This window comes from Leiobunum rupestre, chromosome 10, assembly GCF_980474605.1.
Source record: "Leiobunum rupestre chromosome 10, qqLeiRupe1.1.hap1, whole genome shotgun sequence".
Lineage (NCBI taxonomy): Eukaryota > Metazoa > Arthropoda > Arachnida > Opiliones > Sclerosomatidae > Leiobunum > Leiobunum rupestre.
The window spans coordinates 26898067-26923346 of NC_143393.1; the positions used below are offsets into that span (position 1 = coordinate 26898067).

At 35.7% G+C, this 25280-nt stretch overlaps 1 protein-coding gene across 1 annotated transcript in view; it reads left to right on the top strand.

Moving 5' to 3' along the window:
* Positions 1 to 25280, top strand: part of LOC149925270 (neprilysin-1-like) — a 66875-nt gene that overhangs the window by 9284 nt on the left and 32311 nt on the right. Inside the window, exon 2 of the mRNA XM_090160914.1 lies at positions 15640 to 15752. Coding sequence (XP_090017040.1) covers positions 15640 to 15752 — 113 coding nt within the window. The remainder of the gene's footprint in view (positions 1 to 15639; positions 15753 to 25280) is intronic.

The following is a 25280-nucleotide window of genomic DNA, read 5'->3' on the forward strand; positions in this document are numbered from 1 at the left end:
ACGCTTTTAACCTAACCGAAACTATACTTTTTCCCCGTTATATAAAGAACACCAATAAACATAATGTCCCAATACGGTCCTTTCTGACAACATGACACCTGTCAATTTCTTTTAAGACTGTGAGAAAAGAAAGTATATGGGAAATTTCCATTCTTTCTTGGGTTTTCATTTCTTCATCGATCTTTTTTAAAGGTGGCTTAAATATTGATGAGCTGTCACAGTCTTCCTAGCCCGATATAAATTACACCTGCCAGCGTGTCGATTGCTTTTCGAAGATGAGGGGATGGCCTGCTCAACCTCTTTCTTATTCTAATAAAAGCCTTATAGATCAAGGACCTTCCGAAATTCCAATAAAGAAGAAATGCTTTCTACGTAATTCTGGCTTTATTTTTCTAAATTATCGCTCTTTTCATTCGAAAATGTATTTTTCTCCTAAAGCATTTTGGCAGTTTGAGTAATTGTTGTTTCGATACTGGGCGATTGGCGTCCGCTTAATGCGCGGGGGGAGGTCCCCAATTTGATGAGTCATTACCGGGAGAAGCATTTCGGAGTAGTTGTTGTTGGTTCCATTACTTAACTCTCAGTTGTTTTGATTTTGATACGTTCCATTGACCATCCGAAGCCAATTTATACCGCAAGCCCTAAATAATGCCATTTTACGTCGCTATAAAGGGTTCAAGTTTTAAATCCTTTTAGGATTTATGGTGTTGCGTGCTCTAAAGTTGGATGGAAAACGATGAGCCGATCACTCCCAGTAATCGGCGTAAAAGCTCGTTGCTTGGACTGTACTGAAATGATTCCAGAATTAACATGCTTTTATGGCTTATTAAAGAGTGATTAGGTTAGGTATGGTTGTAGCGTAATTGGGAAAACCCTGGTTATTACTTTGTCTTGTTAATTTGACCTTCATAACCCGGAAAATTACTGCGAAATTCTCCTTATAGTAAGATATACTTTATGGGTGCGCTGCTAATTGAAGAGAATCCTGCAATTAGTTTAATTAAAACACCAAACTGAAGAAAAAACATTGTTTTTACGAAATTGAGATAGTGAAGTTATAGGGGACCACACCTTATTTCGAAATTTAAAAATTATAACTATTTTGCGAGTTTTCCTAAACAGTGACCAATTATAAAACACATTAAATGATTAAATAGAAGTAAGTTCATTCATCTAATTGACAAGGTTCTATTTGAACTCGCGAAAGTAGAACAAGATGACGTACTGGCGTCTGATACCAAGCCTTTGATAAAGTCAAAGAGTGTAGAATTTTTTTCGCGTTGCATTGTTGTATAGTTGGGTGTTCTAGAAATGGTTTTTGGAAATTTATCCCTAATGAGCTTCGTCATTACGCGTTCAATGTGAACTTTATTTTTAATTATAGCGGTTTTTATCATACATCCGAGCTTCTGATATAATTATTATCACCGAAGATTTTTTCAGTAGCGGTAAACTCCCTTGGCTACGGCCATTCGCTGATGGTCTATTTTCTTACAAAGTTAAAGCTTCTTTCAACAAGGCGCCGTTAATTATTTTATGGACTTACAAGGAGACTACCCGAGGTGGTTATCTCCGATTTGGTTCAAACTCGGGTGGTAAGTAGACCTTCATGTAACTTGAAAATCCCTAAAAGGGTGGACAATAATGGGCTTTCGTTTTGCCATGGCAACCAAAAATGTTTTCGCAACTTTAAAACTGATTTTCTCTATGAAAATTAACATGGGAAAATCGAAGATTTTAAGGGTCCCCCCTAACTATATTTTTCAAAAAATTAAAAAAGGTTCATCAATTAGCTACATAATTCAGATCTGGTACATTTGGACCAATATACGTCAATTTTGGTAAATATGAGTAAATATACATATATTGGGTATATACGAGTAATCAGTTTTTAAGTTGTGAAAAACATTTAGGGATTTCCAAGTTACATGAAGGTCTATTTACCACCCGAGTTTGAACCAAAATTTAGATAAACACTTTCTCCTCGCAGCGAAATTAATCCGGGTTCGATCTAAGCGTGTGGCAATAGGTGAAAAACAGATCTTTCGACGTTGAGTTTGGGAGGTTATTTCCCGAACTCGTCGGTTTCCCCTTTCCATAATAACTAGTTGAGGTTAACGGTAATAGTTAGTGTAGGGAGCTGTTGGTTCGCGTGGCATGAAGGGCTTGCCACCACCCTCCTAAGCGTTGTGACCCGGCCCCCTGAATTAATGCCATTAAAGGTCGCTTGATGACTTAGGCATAAGGTGGTGCCTTGGGTATTTGCCTAGCTGGTTATTATTATTATTATTATAAATATATTTTAAAGAAATGCATCTTTTTTTGTAGAATGAACAAAAAATAAATGAAAAAGCCCGGTGCGTTTCGATTCGCGTTAAGGGAACTAATGTCCTTAAGCTGTAACGATTTTGGGCTAATCATTGTAAGATTTCCTTACAAATATTATCACGAATTAGTTAAAGATTTATTTCGCCTTTTGTTAGAGATTTTCTTTAACTATTCGAAAATTTCGTTATTCTAGCTTTATTTGGACCTATACGGTTGGTTTTCGTTATTCTAGCTTTATTTGGATCTATACGGTTGGTTTTCGTTATTCTAGCTTTATTTGGATCTATACGGTTGGTTTTCGTTATTCTAGCTTTATTTGGATCTATACGGTTGGTTTTCGTTATTCTAGCTTTATTTGGATCTATACGGTTGGTTTTCGTTATTCTAGCTTTATTTGGATCTATACGGTTGGTTTTCGTTATTCTAGCTTTATTTGGATCTATACGGTTGGTTTTCGTTATTCTAGCTTTATTTGGATCTATACGGTTGGTTTTCGTTATTTTTGCTTTATCCAAGAACTTTCTCGAGACACGGTCAAATCATAAAAATTGTTGAACTCGAAATACATTTACATAATGGTTTTTTCGGGGTGAAATTTGTTTAAAGGGGGTACCAAAGTATTTAGCGTTTACTTATATTATTTTAATTTAACACTAATAACGCCGTATGACCTTTAAAGTCATACAACGACTAGGAAGACGTCCAGTTCCGCTATTTTTAGGCAAATGCATTTGAGAGTTAAGTACCCTTTCATATAATCCCGGGACTACTAAATGGGGGTCTTTCCAATCCTGGCCTCGTCAGTGTCTGCGAAAGACCTTTTCCCGAAACGTGTTGTATCTCCCTCAATCGCCAAGTATACTCCATTTTGCGGAGCCTTTCCACTTCAGCTTTTCCTCCCTCGAACTCTGTCGGCTCCTTCTGACTCGTGAAGAGGTTTGTCGGCCATTTCGGGGCGTCATTTTCGGCGACTACATCCTCAATTAAATCGAGAGACCAAAGTAGACACCTCAGTCACTCTATATATATATATATATATATACATATATATATATATATATATATATATATATATATATATATGAAGGAGCGAGAGAGGATTCGGATTGAAGCCCTTCCCTCGAACGGTTCCTGTTTTATTAGCGTTACCCCCAAACCTCACTGCTTCCATCAAGTCTGACACACTAAATGAATCGTCACTGTCTTACGAGCACCCTATAGAATTTATATAGGGTCCAGATAGAAGATTATTGTCAGAAACTACACCACTGAGTTTATCCAAAGAATTAACTACTCTTTAGCCGTGTTCACACTAGACACTTTGGAACCTTTGCGGGGTCATCTGTATTAATAGCCATACGATAAATACATTCGACAGCAAAATTTTACAATTTGTACTTTCGAAATCGTTTTAAAACGGTTCCAAAGTGTCTAGTGTGAACGCGGCTTTTGTTAGGGATGCATCGATAAATCGACCTATTTTTCTAATATCGCTATCGGCCAATATCGGCTTAAGCGAAGCCGATATTGGCCGATACCGGTATTAGAAAAATATTTTCAGAAACACATTTAAAAATAACAAAATTATCGATGAACTAACTAATGATAATATTTTTATTTACGCCAGACTAATTCAGAAGCTAAATCGGACCTTTTTTTGACAGAGTTAGGAGTGTAAACAAATAAAAACCAACGATATTCGATATGTATCACGTAAAATGAAAAGAACCATATTCGGATATGCTCTTGCAAACTTTTTTCATGAAAAATTTGAATAAAATGGTATGACAGTGTACTGAACCGACTTTTACAATGATTTGATCATATACACTACTGTTACGATAAATAACTTTGTAATATCGGCCGATATATCGGCATCCCTACTCTTTGTCGTAAGAAAATTTTAACTTTCTACAGCTTTTACGCCTTGACCCTGGTCGTCTGAAAACTTTGAACATGCCCCTTATAAATACTCGCCATAGTTAGTTGAAAAAAAAAGCTATTTAATTTTCAATTTTATTGTTTATTTTTCGTTATCATAGTCATATTTCCCGTTTGATATTTGGAAGAATGAAATATGAATTTGCCGTGACCATCCACCCGGATCTGAACACTTGAATTTACGTTATTTTTTATCAATAAGAATAAAAGAAACTTATATTATCTTATTGTTTTAATGGAAGTAAGGCGTTGTTCGTTTGAAAGCTTTCGCGTGACTCTGAAGATTTTTACGGAAATGTTTTCACTTGATAGATTTCGAAATACGTTAAGATTAGTTCATTGTTTGAATTTTAAATAAAATACATTATGGTTATATTAAACTTTCCCTTATCCTGTCTTTTATTATAAGCGGTGTAGCGAGATTTTGAAGATTTAGGCTAACTATATGATTAAAACAATGCAAGACCAAGGATGACAAAGAGTTAACGGAGAAGAATCTGCCTTGTTTTAAAACCCAAATTTTGGGTTATCTTTTGGTGACACAAAAAGGGTGGTTTCGTGACCCAAAATATTATTATTATTTTATTAAAACCTATATTTTTTTTTGGCCCTGCATCAATAGTTGTTTTTATAAAATAACCTTGGCCATCTTGTTGAAATGTTGCCTCCCCGCTTCAGCTGTGGATCCGTTTTCTCTCCCACTAAAGAGTTTATGAACTCATTCTTAGGCATTGGCTGAACTATTCCAGGGCAACATTTCAACAAGTTGGGCAGTACAGTTACGACATAATTTTTAACACATTTTAGAAATATTTGATAAACCGGGGTACATGACGAAAATTAAATAGTGTTTAACAAATACTAAAACGCGCCTTATTTATGGCGGTGAGCATTGTGTAAAGGCAATTATTTGTTTTCGCGTACCCTGCTTTACTTTAAATGTGTCTCCGATTTCGCCTATAAAATACAAGGCTTAGGTGCGTTTCAATTTAAAACAGAACGAATAATAATTATATCTTGATTTGTTCAGGAAAATTACCATATTCAGTATTTTTATTTAAACGCTATAGTGATTATATTACGCGTCACATTAGCTACACAGAAATATGGCATCGTCTTCAAGTTATAAAAGGTTATGACTCCGAAGTATAAACGCGAAGAGAAAACCGTGGAGTATGATCACGTGACTCTCGACGTTGTCGCTCAAACGTCTAGAGCGCTCTGCTTAACCTCTCATGATGTCTTGTAGAGAAAGCGTGTGATCGTACCGGAAGGTGGAGGGGCGTGATTTTTCTTCCGGGAATCACGTAGCAAATCAGAAGGGCGTGGTTTTTCTTTCGGGAATCACGTAGCAAGGCAGAAGGGTGTGGCTTTTCTTCCGGGAATCACGTAGCAAGGCAGAAGGGTGTGGCTTTTCTTCCGGGAATCACGTAGCAAGGCAGAAGGGTGTGGCTTTTCTTCCGGGAATCACGTAGCAAGGCAGAAGGGTGTGGCTTTTCTTCCGGGAATCACGTAGCAAGGCAGAAGGGTGTGGCTTTTCTTCCGGGAATCACGTAGCAAGGCAGAAGGGTGTGGCGTTTCTTCCGGGAATCACGTAGCAAGGCAGAAGGGCGTGGTTTTTCTTTCGGGAATCACGTTTTCAAGGCAGAAGGGCGTGGTTTAGCTTCCGGGAATCACGTAGCAAGGCAGAAGGGTGTGGTTTTCTTCCGGGAATCACGTAGCAAGGCAGAAGGGAGTGGCTTTTCTTCCGGGAATCACGTAGCAAGGCAGAAGGGCGTGGTTTATCTTCCGGGAATCAGGTTTTCAAGGCAGAAGGGCGTGGTTTAGCTTCCGGGAATCACGTTTTCAAGGCAGAAGGGCGTGGTTTAGCTTCCGGGAATCACGTTGCAAGGCAGAAGGGCGTAATTTTTCTTTCGGGAATCACGTAGCAACGCAGAGGGCCGTGGTTTTCTTCCGGGAATCACGTAGCAAGGCAGAAGGGCGTGGTTTTTTTCCGGGAATCATGAGGCGAACATATTTTCCTTCCACACTCTTAGCAAAGACTTTTCATAAACGCCCACACGAAAAAGGTTTAAATAAATATCAAACTGATCTTCCATAGAATTTTAAACTTGTATTAAAAAAAATGTCAACTTTATTCGTCGATTTATTTTTCATACTACCATAGCCTCTTCCAAAATATCCCGTTTGTACGGAATGAGAAAGAAAAAAATGCCAAGACAAAAACTCTATCCCCTCTAACTCAAACATTTCGAAACAATTTTTCTATCCATGCAAAAGAAGCGTTTGGATTGTAAGTCATCACTGAAAAAAATCTTTCAAAAATGGAAGTCCAGTCCTATATGTTTTTGTAGAGGGCTTCGGTACGTACTCGACTGCAAATTGTCGCCGAAAATAAAACGAAATTTTTCCACTTCGTTGATCCCTGTATGATCTCTAACGGGAGACCATGATAAAAAAACACTTCTTTTAGACATTTTTCAATGGAAAAGATCAGGTCATAAGGTCGAAAGATGAAATGTAAAAAATATAAAAAACTCGAAAAAAAGGAGATCATTTTAGAATACAAATAGCCACGATCTGTGACAGGCGAATTTCGTCATAAAACTAACCAATCAGAGCACTGCTTTGACGGTACCAGTTCATGTTTGATTTTTAAATTGAAGAGCGAGCCTTTTTTTGGAAATATGCGAATTGGATATTTCGGATTGGAACGTAGATTTAAAAATTACTTAGATATTTTTGTGGACTTGCAACTTCATTATTAGGATTGAAGCTTTATAAAGATTAAAAATTAAATAATTTTTAATCTTGATTGTTGATCAGATTTTGAAAAAAAAAGTTATTTTCCTGACAAATGCTTAGCCAAAATTTCTAAATAAAATAATTTTTCTATATATTCTTTTCATTGAACAAAAATTAATATATCGAAGTTTTTGTCGGGTCGGGTTTAATTTTATCATTTTTTTAGGCCTGGTCGGGCCGGGCCTTTTTTTAAACGGGTCAGGTCGGGATTTTCACATAAAACTGATCAAGTCGGGTCTTTCTTTTTACATATTAGTGATCGGGCCTTCACGTTTCTATTTTATTAAAGCAAATCTCTACATACAGAAAGCGAATCATTATCACGTGTTATTCATACTCTTGGCACGTTCCCTAATTTTTAACCGTTTATCAAAGAGCTCCAAGCGCCATCTACTGACAAAGTTTGAAACTGGGAGGCCGCTCTAGCATTTAGTATACTATAAACATAAAAAGTGCAAGTTTTTCGGGTCGGGCCGGGTTTCAATTTTATCGGCCTTGTTCGGTCGGGTTTAAAATTTTTTAAATTTTCTCGGGCTGGGCGGGGTCGGGTTTCAACTTTGGCCGGCCGGGTTCGGTCGGGTTTTCGAAATGAATAATTTTGGCGGGCCGGGTTGGGTCGGATCGGGTCGGGTTTTCGAAATGAATAATTTTGGCGGGCCGGGTTGGGTCGGATCGGGTCGGGTTTTCGAAATTAATAATTTTGGCGGGCCGGGTTGGGTCGGATCGGGTCGGGTTTTCGAAATGAATCATTTTGGCGGGCTGGGTCCGGTCAGGTCGGATTTTCGAAATGAATCATTTTGGCGGACCGTTTCGGGTCGGGTCGGGTTTTCGAAATGAATCATTTTGGCGGGCCGGGACCGGTCGGATCAGGTCGGGTTTTCGAAATGAATAATTTTGGCGGGCCGGGCCCGGTCGGATCAGGTCGGGTTTTCGAAATTAATCATTTTGGCGGGCCGGGCCTGGTCGGATCAGGTCGAGTTTTCGAAATGAATAATTTTGGCGGGCCGGGTCGGGTCGGGTTTTGGAAATGAATAATTTTGACAGGCCGGGTCGGGTCGGGTCGGGTCGGGTTTCAATTTTGTATTTTTTAATGGGGTCGGGTCGGGTCGGGTCGGGTCAGGCTTTAAAACTCATCACTACTGATTACCGGTAATTTTCTTCGTCAATGAGTACGAAATCAGAACAATTTTTCCTGGCGCATGTGAACGCAATGTAATAATGTGTGTTTTTTTTTAAATAGAATATTTATATTAACACGGATACTAAGTCAGTCAAATGTAGTTAGCTTGTATCTCTAGTAGAACAATCTGTCAGACACTTAACTGTAACTTCCGGTGGCAAGTCGTCTCTTTTAAAAGCCATTAAGTTTTACAAAGATAATTTCTTTTGATGAAGTGGACGATTTTTCGGTCCCTTTATTTAATTAGGGCCGAACAGCTCGTAATTATTTCAGACCCCCCTCCTCGCGCGCTGGCAGGAAGCTCAAAGTGCTTACGTTCTACACTTTCACATGGCTTATTTCTAATTTAGGTTCTCGTATTTTTCTTATTTCACTAATCTCTAGAGAGCGAAGAATTTTTTCTTGTTCTTTTTTATGTTCGCAATTATGTAAAAGAGAAGCAGATGGTTTTAATTAGCTTTACAAATTATATACAAATTAACTTAATCCTGAAAGCTTTGGTCCTGCCCTCCTGATCTATATTCTTCACATCATTACTCTGGCACTTTTTTATATGTAGTGCTACCAGAAGTATATAGGATATGATTGCTAAAGAATAGTATCCTTTTCGCTAATATTACACGATTTCTCCTCTGCTAACAGGAACGTAAGAGCGTTTTGAATGAATGGGGGAGGGGGTACAATTTGAATATTGAATTCGCAACCCCCTTATACGTCATAAAAAATTATTTTAATCACGTGACAAATAGTTGATTTTACAGCACACAGCTTTATTAGCATATGTAACATAATTACTCATAAGTATGCCAAAGCTCTATTTCTTCACTAACGGTTTGTTTCACGGATATTGCGTCATCCGTACCCTGCGTAATATTTTGACGTCATAATTGACGTCAAAATCTCAAATGCCGATTATGCCGTCGCACAATTAGCTGTACGTCTGATAAACCGACGGTCATTATTTAAGTAAACAAACCGGTTTGAACAACCAACGCTTAGGAGCTAAAATGAACTACAATATACTGTCAAGTGGGGTTAATGCAATTAATATGCAAATTAATGAAGTTTTCGGAGACTTAGGTTCTAAAATAAATTTGCATTGTCAATTACTAGGATGAATAAAAAGGTGAAAAATCTAACGTAGTCCACCTTTTTACTGGTTCGTGGTGAAACAAACCGTTAGTGAAGATTTTCGAATGGAATAAAGGTACAGTGGCATACTTATGAGTAATTATGTTACATATGTTATTAGTATATTCTTCGCAAGAGCGATTTGCACGCGCGCTAGAACAATAAGGCCACGTTACTTCTTAAAAAGAACTATTACTATGCACTTTCAAATTATATTGAAAATAATTTTTAGTAAAATCATTTTTTTTCTAACTACTGTAATACCTAGGAGCAACAAACACAAGGAGAACGCAGCTAACCTTTTAAAACGCTGACGCAGTGTTGTGTACATATTTCATTGGACGACCCTTTACGCTGAACGTTTTACGGAAAGGGAGAAGACAATTTCGGAATTTTCCCCTTCGGACGGCAGCAGGCGCTAAAGCGTCTAGCCAATCAAAATTGTACTAAAGAAAATAAACGACTTTTGACGGGTGCATTCTCCTTGTGTGGGGTGCTGTGTTTGTTGCTCCTAGGTAATACCATAATTATTTTTATAAGTAAATTCCCTTCTATACTGGTTGGATTGTTTGGAAAATGTTACAGCAAACACTAGGTTAAATTAGGTTTTGATACACTAATTGAGTTTCTTCGTGTGTTTTATTTTATCTCAATTTCGATGCGTTGAAATTTAGCCTTATTTAAAATTTATTCGAAATTGGGACAAAGCGGAATACGCGTAGAGACTAAAATTTCCTTTAAACGAAACTAACCGATAAATTTTAAAATATGCACGCTGTTATAGTAAAATAATTTTTAAATCAACTAGACACTTCCTGTCTCGAAACATACAGGTAAATTTTATTTAAGTTACGTTAAAAATTATAGTTTACCTTTCCATACCTCATTTTGGCGTTCTTTCCAATTTGAATTGTACTCCTGTCCCCTCTGATTTTTCAAAATACTTTTCTGAAGAAAAAGTAATGTTAAGTGAATTATATCAAAAAATATATAAATATAAATAATAAAATTTCCCTAAAAATCATAATTTCTACATTTTTAAACGATAAAGTGACATTTTAGATGGACACTTTTCTTATAAAGTGTTATAAACTTCTAGTGCTACTTTGTAATTATGTTTTTTCCCCTATAACTCCTTCAATTTAAACAGATTCAGTGATTGTTGTATTATTTTAACTCCTTAGATTGGAAAAGCGGTGTAAAACATTATTTTTAAAAATCCTTATAACTAGGTTCAAAATAAGTGATTTAATGTAAAATTTAGAGCCAGTTTCTTTGGGGGGAAAAGTCTTTTATAGCGTGAAAATGTTGTTTGCAGTAATGGTGTGGTCTAAGTCCATAAAAATGCACCTTTTATCTCAGCGAAATGTTCGTCTACAGATAGGATTGAACAAAGTCGTCTAACTTATTCCCTACCTATAGGCCTAAGTTGGTCAGCGTTTAAAGGTTGCCCAGGGACCGAACAAAGTTAGAATGACCCTTTGAAATGGACACTTTTCTTTACATTTTTTATTTGAGCGGTCATCAGAACTTTTTTATGCACTCGCAGTAGCGGTGGTTGGCATTTTGTTGACTGGTATAAAAAATAGGGTTTTAGTTTAATGTTTTTCAGTTTGTTTTTTTTTTTAAGAAATTCTTTTTGTCACCGTATCGGGATGTTAAAAACATTTCTTGGAAAATGTTTTTCAAATAAAATCTCCTATTCCTCGAAAAACTCCTTTTGATATTCTTTTACGTAATTTATTTTCTTTCCAAACATTATAGAGACTATTAAATGTTTGGAAATTGGGGGGTAGTAAACGCGGGGGCTTATGAAAAAAAGCGAATCTAGTGTAGTACCTCGATGGCCCATCAGATGTCGCTGTCGGTAGGTAAGTAATACGCACGATTGTTTGAGATTCTCAAAGTCCACTATACACGGATTCTCAATGGTTGACCACAGCTTATACAGGGTGTTTCAAAAAGTTATGAGGAGTTGTAGAGGGTGAGTTGCGAAGTATGCCTGTTTTCCCCCCATTTTCCTACGATGAGTGAAAAAAGCGCCAGAGAGCTTCAAAGTGTGGCCTAATAGCCCCTGAAAGTAGGCTGCAACAAGCGCAAAACCAAGCAGCAGGGACTTTAAATACTGTTTACTTTTTTATCGATACCACAGCTAACCGATTATTACCGATTATAACTGATACCAATGGCTAACCGATTATTACCGATTATAACTGATACCAATGGCTAACCGATTATTACCGATATCCTACCTATTATAACCGATACCAATAACTAACCGATTATTACCGATACCGATAACAAACCGATTATTACCGATACCAATAACTAACCGATTACTACCGATACCAATAACTAACCGATTATTACCGATACCGATAACTAACCGATTATTAACGATACCGATAACTAACCGATTATTACCGATACCAATAACAAACCGATTATTACCGATACCAATAACTAACCGATTATTACCGATACCAATAACTAACCGATTATTACCGATACCAATAACTAACCGATTATTACCGATACCAATAACTAACCGATTACTACCGATACCAATAACTAACCGATTATTACCGATACCGATAACTAACCGATTATTAACGATACCAATAACTAACCGATTATTACCGATACCAATAACAAACCGATTATTACCGATACCAATAACTAACCGATTATTACCGATACCAATAACTAACCGATTACTACCGATACCAATAACTAACCGATTATTACCGAACCAATAACTAACCGATTATTACCGAACCAATAACTTACCGATTATTACCGATAGCAATAACTAACCGATTATTAACGATACCAATAACTACCCGATTATTACCGATAACAATAACTAACCGATTATTACCCATACCAATAACAAACCAATTATTACCGATACCAATAACTAACCGATTATTACCGTAATCAATAACAAACCGATTATTACCGATACCAATAACTAACCGATTATTACCGATACCGATAACTAACCGATTATTAACGATACCAATAACTAACCGATTATTACCGATACCAATAACAAACCGATTATTACCGATACCAATAACTAACCGATTATTACCAATACCAATAACTAACCGATTACTACCGATACCAATAACTAACCGATTATTACCGATACCAATAACTAACCGATTACTACCGATACCAATAACTAACCGATTATTACCGATACCAATAACAAACCGATTATTACCGATACCAATAACTAACCGATTATTACCGATACCGATAACTAACCGATTATTAACGATACCAATAACTAACCGATTATTACCGATACCAATAACAAACCGATTATTACCGATAACAATAACTAACCGATTATTACCGATACCAATAACTAACCGATTATTACCGATACCAATAACTAACCGATTATTACCGTAACCAATAACAAACCGATTATTACCGATACCAATAACTAACCGATTATTACCTATACCGATAACTAACCTTTTATTACCGAACCAATAACTAACCGATTATTACCGAACCAATAACTAACCGATTATTACCGAACCAATAACTAACCGATTATTACCGATAGCAATAACTAACCGATTATTACCGAACCAATAACTAACTGATTATTACCGAACCAATAACTAACCGATTATTACCGATAGCAATAACTAACCGATTATTACCGATACCAATAACAAACCGATTATTACCGATACCAATAACTAACCGATTATTACCGATAACAATAACTAACCGATTATTACCGATAACAATAACTAACCGATTATTACCCATACCAATAACAAACCGATTATTACCGATACCAATAACTAACCAATTATTACCGATACCGATAACTAACCGATTATTACCGAACCAATAACTAACTGATTATTACCGAACCAATAACTAACCGATTATTACCGATACCAATAACAAACCGATTATTACCGATACCAATAACTAACCAATTATTACCGATACCGATAACTAACCGATTATTACCGATACCAATAACTAACCGATTATTACCGTAACCAATAACAAACCGATTATTACCGATACCAATAACTAACCGATTATTACCTATACCGATAACTAACCTTTTATTACCGAACCAATAACTAACCGATTATTACCGATACCAATAACAAACCGATTATTACCGATAACAATAACTAACCGATTATTACCGATACCAATAACTAACCGATTATTACCGATACCAATAACTAACCGATTATTACCGTAACCAATAACAAACCGATTATTAACGATACCAATAACTAACCGATTATTACCGATACCAATAACAAACCGATTATTACCGATACCAATAACTAACCGATTATTACCGATAACAATAACTAACCGATTATTACCGATAACAATAACTAACCGATTATTACCCATACCAATAACAAACCGATTATTACCGATACCAATAACTAACCAATTATTACCGATACCGATAACTAACCGATTATTACCGAACCAATAACTAACTGATTATTACCGAACCAATAACTAACCGATTATTACCGATACCAATAACAAACCGATTATTACCGATACCAATAACTAACCAATTATTACCGATACCGATAACTAACCGATTATTACCGAACCAATAAATAACCGATTATTACCGATAGCAATAACTAACCGATTATTACCGATACCAATAACTAGCCGATTATTACCGATAACAATAACTAACCGATTATTACCCATACCAATAACAAACCGATTATTACCGATACCAATAACAAACCGATTATTACCGATATCAATAACTAACCGATTATTACCGATACCGATAACTAACCGATTATTACCGAACCAATAACTAACCGATTATTACCGAACCTATCACTAACCGATTATTACCGATACCAATAACTAACCTTTTATTACCGAACCAATAACTAACCGATTATTACCGAACCAATAACTAACCGATTATTACCGAACCAATAACTAACCGATTATTACCGATAGCAATAACTAACCGATTATTACCGAACCAATAACTAACTGATTATTACCGAACCAATAACTAACCGATTATTACCGATAGCAATAACTAACCGATTATTACCGATACCAATAACTAGCCGATTATTACCGATACCGATAACTAACCGATTATTACCGAACCAATAACTAACCGATTATTACCGAACCAATAACTAACCGATTATTACCGATACCAATAACAAACCGATTATTACCGATACCAATAACTAACCAATTATTACCGATACCGATAACTAACCAATTATTACCGAACCAATAACTAACCGATTATTACCGAACCAATAACTAGCCGATTATTACCGATAGCAATAACTAACCGATTATTACCGATACCAATAACTAGCCGATTACTACCGATATCCTACCGAATATAACCGATCCCAATATCTAAACGATTATTACCGATACCAATATCTAACCAATTATTACCGATATCAAACCGATTTTTACCAATACCGATATCTTTAGATAAATTATCAAAGTCAAAGGGCCCAATCTACCTTTTTTTGAGAATATTGTTTTTAAAATATCAGAAAAAAATTTTAAATATCGGTAAAGGGTAAAATCGGTAATTTAGACGCGAACCGATTAAATGGCTAAATCGCAATATCGGTAACCGATACCGATATGATATCGGTTTCGGCCCGTCATTACTCCAAAGTTACCATGGCAGCCAACTAATAATAATAATAATAATCAGCTAGGCTAATACCCAAGGCACCACCTTAGGCCTAAGTCAGCAAGCGACGTTTAAAGCCATTAATTCAAGTGGCCGGGTTACAATGCGTAGGAGGGTGGTGGCAAGCCCTTCATGCCACGCGAGCCAACAGCTCCCTACACTAACTATTAACGTTAACCTAGATAGCGTACTAGTGCAACCAATGGAGGCCAATTTTTCGGAGATCACGTGCCGGAAGTGGGTAAACCAAAAGAAATCTCTCATAAATAGAATTTAGGGTACAGAGCTCTAACTTATCTTTGTCAGACCTTTCGTCCTAAAAGTCAATCAACAACGCTCCTAGCGGGAAAAAAAGTTTGTTAATCCACCATCGAACGTCCTTCTTGATTATCCCTTTAAGGTTTCTAATTGGAACTCCTCACGAGCCTCGAAACCGTAAATACCCGTACGTTTAGTGTAAATCCTTCCTAATGGACCTTGAAATCCGTTGGAATGAAACGAGGAAAACTTAAACGTTTTGTTTCTTTCGCAGGAAATGTCTTTGTTGGAGCAAAAGGACAATCATCGAGCGCTCCCTGGTGGTCATCGCCGCGTTACTCTTCATCGTCTGCTTGGCCTTGTTGCTTCTGAACATCCTCCTTCAAGGTAAACATTAATTCGATTTCTCTTTCTGTCGTATTAATATGATATACGTTGCCTTTTCGGATGACCACGGTTGGGAGTGACGTCTAGCTCGAGAACCGTAAGCGCGGGCGTGCGGTGAAAACAAATTTGAAGGGCAAACAACTCGGTGCTGCCGGGCTAAGCCTCGCTTTTAATACGAGTCGTGTAGAGACTTTTATCACGGACTGTAAATGCTTTTATGAAAGCTTTTATCGGGGATGGTTTGGCTGTTTTTCGTTTTCTGGGTCCGGCACTCTCTTTTCAAAACTTTTAACGACTGAATAAACCTCTTTAAATCGGTGATTTGCAACTCCGTGAATCGGAAAAACCCATTAAAAACGACGGGACTTAAATAAAAAACAATTTTCCGCTAGATGGAGTTAGTTCCCATTTTGAAATTATTCGGCCACTTTGTTTTGTTTTCTACCAGCGAGTTTGACAGAGAAGCTACTCCGATTCCTTATTTTTTTTGAGGATCCGATAAATGGTATTCGGACATTTTTAAGCGAAATTCAAACACTGGTGTGAATTCTTAAATGAATATGAAATTCAAATAATTATTTAATTTTAATACTTTTTCTGAAAATGTAAATTTTATTAATTATCTAAGCCGTGGATCTTGATTGTCATCCTAACAACAAAATAGCTTTCTTAAGTCGAAAATACAGTTTACTAGCTAAATCTTCTAATTTGGTACCTACACCCCACATTTAATTAACCTTGTGTTTAATAAGGTACTTAGGGTCGGGCTTAAGAAACAACTGATCGTATTTTTGGGTTGAGATTCCTACCATAAGGATATTATAAATTTATACACTAGGAATGTGTAAGTACGGCTATGCTGACCCTGATGATTTCAGTAGAAATAGGTGTGATTTACAGCCAAGATTTTTAGGGTAACGTTAATATGTGCTCGAAAAAGAGCTTATCTTTTTAGGTCAATAATATGTCACTCCATACTTAGCCAGCAAACACAAAATCGTCCCATGGATATCCAAGAAACATCAGGTTAGGAACATAGGATATTCGGATATCCGTAAGATGACCACAAAACCCAAACTGTTAACTATTTGATGTACTGGGGATGACCAAATGTCTTCATTTTAGACATCCGTGAAATATCCATCTGGATTTCGAGAGATATCACACGGACATTCTCACGATATTCGTTAGGTTAAGTCCTAAGTGGCTCTTTCTAGTGTTATATCGACATCATATAGTGAGTATCCCAGCAAGCACAAATAAGTCAAATGGATATCCAAAGGACAGGGCCCCCACTCAAATCTTAAATTTGTTTATAGGAAAAATAGGATTATATTTCTAAAAATATAGAACTTTATAGGACTATTTTTACAAAATTATAGGATTTTATAGGTCTATATATGCTATTTCATTTATTAAATTTATGCATTTAAAAACAAAATCTATATTTAGAGAAAAAATCTTTGATTTTCTCTTAAAAATAGAAACTATTTAACCATTTTATCACAAAAATATACTAGTGGCTAACCATGTTAACAATAACAAAAGCGTAGACTAGAATGACTTGGTATAGGAATTTATCCGATAGCTAAATCTAGCAATTTAACTGATTGGCTGGATTGGAAATGGGCAAAATATCAAAATTATAGGACTTTTGGGGGATTTTGCTAAAAATATAGGATGTTATAGGACATTTTTGAAAATATAGGATTTTATAGGAATTATAGGACCTCTGGGGTCCCTGAAAGGATATTATTTTCGGATATACACGATATCCTTAAGTAACGCATTTCTTATCTTCATTGTGTACATATTATTATTGATAATTACCTAGCTGGGATATTTGGGATATCACAGCGATATCTTTCGGTGCAGGAAGATTTGATTTAAATTTTTTGGATATCCATAGAATATTCTAGTTACATCCAAATTTGGTGGGCCCATCCAAAGAGATTTGGATCTCTTAAGAATATTTGAAGGGCATTTGTGCTTGCTGGGATATAGCCATCCGTAATTACTACGGCCATAAGTAACGTAATAAGTATGACAAATAGCTTAGATTATCACCGAACTGATTGTCACAGTTATTGCGCTATCCAGATTTAGTTCAACAGGGAGCCCCCTAGTGGCTAAAATATGCCCAAAAAGAAATATACCAATGCCAAGGACGATAATATACTACTCAGCTTTATGTTACAATGAGAAGTGTCATACTTAGGTCACGGCTTATATACACAGGTTAGAATTCAAAAGCGATAAGTGGCAGACCGTTACGAACTGCAAGATGGCAGCCCAGGGGAATTATGGCGTTCAACGCGCCATCTATCGATGAATTATAGAAACTATTTTGTAGATAGTTTTTTTTGTTTATTTTAGTTTCTGAAGATAATTGAAATAGCAGTGTAGAGGTAAATAATTATGTTACATCTTCATATTGTTTATTAAATAAAAAAGTCTTTAAAAAAATTAGACGGAGGCATGTGGCAGTGTGGCTTTGGCTTTAAATTATTTAATCATATATTTCTTAATTTAGCCTAGGCTTAGCCATTTCGTATGTTTAGTAAACTGTAAACCAAGGCTCCTTGAGTAAACACACGGCTAACCGTGGTAAACATTTTCGGCGCTTTAGGAGTAAAGGCCCGTTAGTAGCACCACCTGCATTCTAATTTTAATTATTTATAATTAAAATATAATATTTATATTACAAAAATAGTATTTAAAACAGCAATTTTTGCTTTAGTTATAATTAAATTATACTTACATTTAAAATTATAATAATAATTAGTACTTTTTTCACAATCAAGGTGGCGCTTGGGAAGCTATAATTCCAATGGGACTCACTGTTTAGTTTTAAAAAGCACGCGTGAATACTGGGAATAGGAAAATCACGGCTAATTTTAGTTCAATGTGGACAAACTTGGCGTCGCTGAAGTCGATTTCCGGCGTAGTTTCAATTTTTACAAAATAGCGCCGTTGTTGTCGGTTAAATGATTAGGCTTAGTACGTTTTTGACATTTAATTTTTAAAATTGGACCTTTAAAATTTTAAGTAATGGTTATTAACCATTGTGGTAAGTAAAAATTACCAGTAAGCCGCGTACGGCTGAGGTTTTTTAATCAAATTTATTGGAATCCATTTCATTTCTAAACTTAGAAAAATTAATGAACTAAGCCTAACCTAACTTTATCGCACGTACTGTCTCCTAAAGCTTGTATTCCACTAACGCGCGTCATAATGTTATTTTCTTTACGCGCGTAAAAACGTTTGAACGTTTCAAAGCTGAGAATCGCGTCGTTGCGCGCGCCAGTGGAAAACAAGCTTTAGATCCAACTTTCAGTGATAGTTGAACAGAATTCTTGAAGCGCTTCAAAGCGGCGGATGTTCCTCAGTAAGCCTTCCAATTAAGGCCACGCCTACCGTGTCAAAATATCGGGAACAGTGAGTCCCCTTAAATGGACGCTTCAATAAAAGATACTCGGTTTCTACTCCCCTCTCCAAATTCTTCTGGGAAGGAGCTAATAATAATAATAATAATAATATCAGCTAGGCTAATACCCAAGGCACCACCTTAGGCCTAAGTCATCAAGCGACTTTTGAAGCCTTTAATTCAGGTGGCTGGGTTACAATGCTATTTCCGGTCGGTCGGTTAAACGGTTAGAATGGCTAGCCACAAAGTCATATTTAAGCCAATTGGAGACGCGTTTTTGCCCTCATGAGAATTTTATTTTGCGTCAGATAAGAAACGCGTCGGCTCACGTGTATAAGGAACATACTAATGTTAATTTTCGATAATATATTTTAAGGTAACATATATAATGTTTTTAAAACTAAGTATAAGAAGATAATATTATTATTATTATCATCCTCTTAAAATTATATGTAATATTTTTATAATACCAGGCAATTTTAAAGCTTCTCATGGAGGCAGAGTTAATTCATTTCGTATAAAATTATCTTTTGGAAAAAGATGAAAACTCATTCCTTTAGAACTAAACATATTACTTTTGCAGTACGGTATGCAACAAGTGTTTCCTTTTAACCAGGTAACGTTTTTGGCATGTTAAGGCTTAGCAAAAAACCGATGTTACCTTGGATTAATAATAGAAGCTAACGCTTCTATTATTAATCCAAGATGTTACGTTCGAGAAAGTTTCCAGCTTTCTAATATTTCACCAAGCACTATATAAATAATAACTTATGAGTCCTGGCTGTCGGAAATATTACTTCTTGGAAATTTCTGGGAAGATGTTTTATTTAAGCGCCTATTCTTGGTCCATGACGTAACGGTCCCCCTTCTTTAGTACGTTCGAAAGTACACCAAGCTATTTTTTTCGTTACCATGGCAATTATCTGTTGAACTGTAATCTTTTAAGAAATAATTGAAAATGAACTTTATTAAACCTATTAATATCAAATCAGATAATTGCCATGGTAACGAAAAAAATAGCGCGTTCGCGTCCCAATCAAATGATTTAGAAGTCACTGTGAGCGCGTGAATTTTTTATTCATTCATAAGAAGTTACGTTCGCCGTGAAAATTTTTTAAAATGTATTGCTAAATTAGGGGTCGTCCATACATCAATTGTTTCGTAACTTCGAAACGGTGGCCTAAATCGGGAAAATGCCATAGAACATTTTCGACTTAAAATAATCTGTAGAACCCGTAGACGCTCGGTCCTACCACCATTTTGGAAACACCCTGTATAAGCCGTGCTTATGTGTATTACGCTGCTTATGTTACGACTAACAGAAAATGTTCCGCGGATAAAGACCGAGAGCTTTTTTCCGGAAAATTTTCCGTATTTTTCCGAAAAAAATAAAAAAAAGTTTTAATTCCACGATTAGTCTAATATTGTTTGCAAATTTTAATAAATTTAAGCGACATTTTTGCCTCTTTTTTCGAATCTAAAAGTAAAACTAAACCTCTGATTATATATAAAATGTCTAATGAATTCGAATAATTTCTGGAAATATTTACGCATTTTATTTTTCCGGAAAAATTATGTTACTACAATCTAGTGTTGTCAATTTTCCGGAAAAATAAAATGCGGAAAAAGTTCAAGAAAAGTTTCCGAATTGCGAAAAAATTTCCGCTAATCGGAAAAAATTAAACATAATACTTCTTAAGGGTTTTTATTTTTTTTTAAACTTCTTTCGATATAAAATGTCTAATAACAGTAAACATAGTACAAAACATTAAAAATAGTGTTACATTGTTAATCAGTTTAAAGCTAGTCTAGAGGTTTAGTTTTACTTTTAGATTCGAAAAAATGAGGCGAAAATGCTGCTTGATTTAAATTTGCAAACAATTATAGCCTAATCATCAAATGAAAGATTTTTAAATTTTTTTCGGAAAAATACTGAAAATTATCCGGAAAAAAGGCCTCGGTCATTATCCGCGGAACATTTTCCGACTTATAACACTACTACAATCACAATCTCCCTTCACTGCAATACGTTATTTCTACTTTTCACCGAACGTTGGCGACACTGTACTACACCAAAAAAAGGGGGAGAATAAATATAAAACTAAACTGACAAATGGGCCTGGCGTGGTTATTTTTTTGGCGCTAGAGGGAGACACGGGACGATCGGAAGATAGAGAAGCGAGGGAGGGGTGGGTATCGGACGCTGATCCCTGTACACCAGGAAGGGGCCAAGGGACGGATTATTCTTGTCAGCCAGGGCTCATCTCGGATATTCGATGTCAGGCCATCACACTTGGGATGTGATAGATGGCCAATCACAACGCTCGTTATGTTTTCGACCACGCTCTAGAAAAAAAGTTCATCTTAGGGATAAATATAAATCCACGAGTGTAGATACTAAACTGCTCTACAGAATTTTGATCCGCTGGGATAATGTAGGAAAGTTTTGGGCTGGGGCTACTATAAGGAAGAGTTCGGACTATACAATTTTGAAACAACATTTAGTTTGTCCAATAATTTGTTCAACTAATTGGCAAGCAATTAAGAAGTACGCATTGTAACCCGGCCACCTGCATTAAAAGGCTTTAAAAGTCGCTCGATGACTTAGGCCTAGGGTGGTGCCTTGGGTATTAGCCTAGCTGATTATTATTACGTGTGAACAGCACACGTTGGTACACTTTTTGTGGGCAAATATTTTCTGTTGGGATTTATTTGAAATTCAACTAATGAAATTAAGCTATTGAAATATTTCACGCGTCGTCCAGTTTATATCTAATATTTCTTTTAGACAGAAATTTAAGGAAAGATTTCTATATTATTGCAGAAACTTGAAAGAGCAGGAGTCAGAGGTTTAACCTCGGGTTTAACACTAGAATGTTGAGGAGGAACTAATAGAGAGTTTCAGCAAACCCATTTCTCGGAGTTTACGTGAACGTCTAAGCTAATAATAATAATCAGCTAGGCTAATACCCGCCTTATGCCTAATTCATCCAGCGACTTTTACTGCCTTTAATTCATGTGGGTTACAATGCGTAGGAGGGTGGTGGCTAGCCCTTCATGCCACGCGAGTCAACAGCTCCCTACACTAACTATTAACGTTAAACTCAACAATCTCCTGAACGATGCAGACGTTCGCGTAAACGAATAGAAATAGGTTTGCTGATACTCTCTAATAACTTTTGGTATACTGCAAGGTACAGTTATACACCCCACATAATTCCTTATCTACATTAATGAACTTTGAAATATTAGTATAAATGGTAAATTAACTTCATTCGCCAATGACACTACCTCTCTCTTTGAAGGAATTACAGGGGATAGGGATACAGTATTTGAATAATCCGAAATAGAATTAAATATGGTATATAATATGAAGTAAAATAACTTGATTACGGAATACTCAATGAGTTTTAAAACACATTTAATATTTAAGAATAAAATTAAAAATTAAACAAAAAATCGAGACCAAAATTATAGTTTAGCCGACCATACCTTAAATTCCGGTCATATCATTAATTTTAATAACAAAAAAATCCCATATAAAGAAAAACATACATTTAAACGAAAAATAGTGGAAAAAATTCTAATTTCTAAATTCGGCACTTTAAATCTAGATACTGACGGACAATTGTCACCTATATGGAATATTCCCAATCCAGCTAAGCCTGTCGTTTCTCAGACCTAATTTACTCTTACTGTAACGGTTATTAAATAATTATTACTTCCCCACCTTAATGTTGTAACGTGTATTTTAATATTACTCCCCTACTTATTGTAACGCTCCTCTCTCTACATTTACCCTGCCTTATCATTTTTGTTGAAACGCGAGGTGACGCCTTATCACGTTGTGACGTTATCACCTTATTAAATATTAAATGTGTTTTAAAACTCATGAGTATTCCGTAATCAAGTTATTTTACTTCAAATTATACTACCATGACAAAAATCAGCCTCTCTATGATATATAATATGTTAAATGTTGTTTAACGTAGAAAAAACGAATTACATATGTTTTTCCTCCAGAGGTCACCAAATAATCAACCTAGATTTAATTATACCAAGAGAAAATTTATCTTGATTATACATGATGTTAATAAATGTGTAAATTGGAAAAGTAATTGTTTAGAACTTAAAAGAGTATGCAAAATAAAATACCTAGGTATAAACGTAAATCTGACCCAGGTTTTATGTATTACGAAATATCATAGTTAAAAATGATGTACTACGTAATTGTTTAATAAATTTTAATTAATTAATTAATTATTATTAATTATTTAGCATTATTGGCTAAGAAAGATTGGAAAAAATTGTGTTGTTAATTTTCCGGAAAAATAAAATGCGGAAAATTTTCGGGAAATCGGAAAAATAAAAAATTGAAACACAAATGTCTTTTTAAAGGTTTTTAAGGTTTTTAACTTTTTATCGATATAAAATGTCAAATATCAGTAAACATACTACAAAACATTAATAGTGTTACAATGTTAATCAGTTTAAACTAGTCTAGACGTTTAGTTTAACTTTTAGATTCGAAAACATAAGACGAAAATGACTTACAACACATAGAAAAAAATAATTCGTATATTTTTAAAACGTAATAATTATCTAGTGTCACGTTTAATATTTTATAGAGATTTCAAAGTATTTACTGTTAGACAAATGTATGCCAAAATAATTTTACTCCATTCGTACAAGATCCGCCAAACTATTCTCCCGCCAAATATTACATACAACATCAGAAATAGAACTCAAGGAAATGACTTTCGGATAGCAAAATTAATACAATCTTATGCACTTTTAAACTAACTATGTACTGTCTTCGATATGATATGAGCATAAGTAACATAATAACAATAAGTATGACACTTCCTATTGCTTTAATGCTAATTTTCTAACCGAACCTTTTTCCTGATACTCTCTTCAAGCTGTGACTTGGACTCGCGACTTACCGTTTTGGATGACTACGTTTTGATAAAAATTTAAGCCCAAGAGGTAGAATAAATAGAGATGCAAACAAATCTGGGATTCGCGGGACACGTATTATTTGAGTAGGAGAATTAGGCTTAATTTTCAACTTTATCAAATCGTGTTGGCGCCATCTGTTTCTATAAGCAGATAGTTTTGAAAAATGTTAAGGTGTAGTTTTCCAATAATCAAATCATGTTGGCGCCATCGATCGTGTTAAGTTCATTTACTAAGCCTAACTCTCCAACTCAACAAATACTGTCACGCGTGATAAAAAACATGAGCTCGTGGAAACGAGAAAAACATTTTTAATTTTCATAATTTTAGCCTAATATTCCGCCTATCTATCGGAAACCAGATATTTTGGCTTAGCGGAAGTCTCGCATATTTTAGACACTATAGGGCTCTGTGCTGAGAAAAAGTCTTGATTACGCATTAACCATAAAAATCAGTTTGCTTGTAAATCTCGTTAATTGTCATACTTATTGTTATTATGTTACTTATGTATGAGCTAACTTTAAAAACATTAAACTCTTGACCAATAAAGGGATACACTATAATAATAATAATTTTGACACGCTAAGCCTAATTTCTTAGGAATCATAATAGCAGACGACAAAAACATACGCATAATAACATTGGACGAACCGAAGATAACATAGATCTCGTACCCTAGATTCGAAATAACTGCCTGACGTAGTCAATAGCGTTTACCATAAGTCTATAATATTGTTCCATAAGTTTGTCACTTTGGGGAGTATTTTACTGAGAGCTAGTAACGGAGTGACGTCATCACAAGAAGAAAATCTCCCCCTTGCGAGCAATCGAACGGAAAACGGCGACGATGACCGTTATGCAGTCTGTCTCCAGATAGCGCTCAGTAAAACTTTTGCATATGGAGAATAGGAAGTGTCACACTTATGTAACAAAATTATACACTTATGGTTTACCCACTTCCTGTTAGAACTCCGAAAGAATTAGCTCCAGTTACCATGGTAACCAATTATAGATAAGACCACGGCCAACTTTGATGACGCGCTGTTCACGCAACAGCGTGTCATCAAAGTCGGCCGTGATAGGACAATGACAGCGCCCGATGGAGGCCGAATTTTCGGAGGTCACGTGACGGAAAAGGGGAG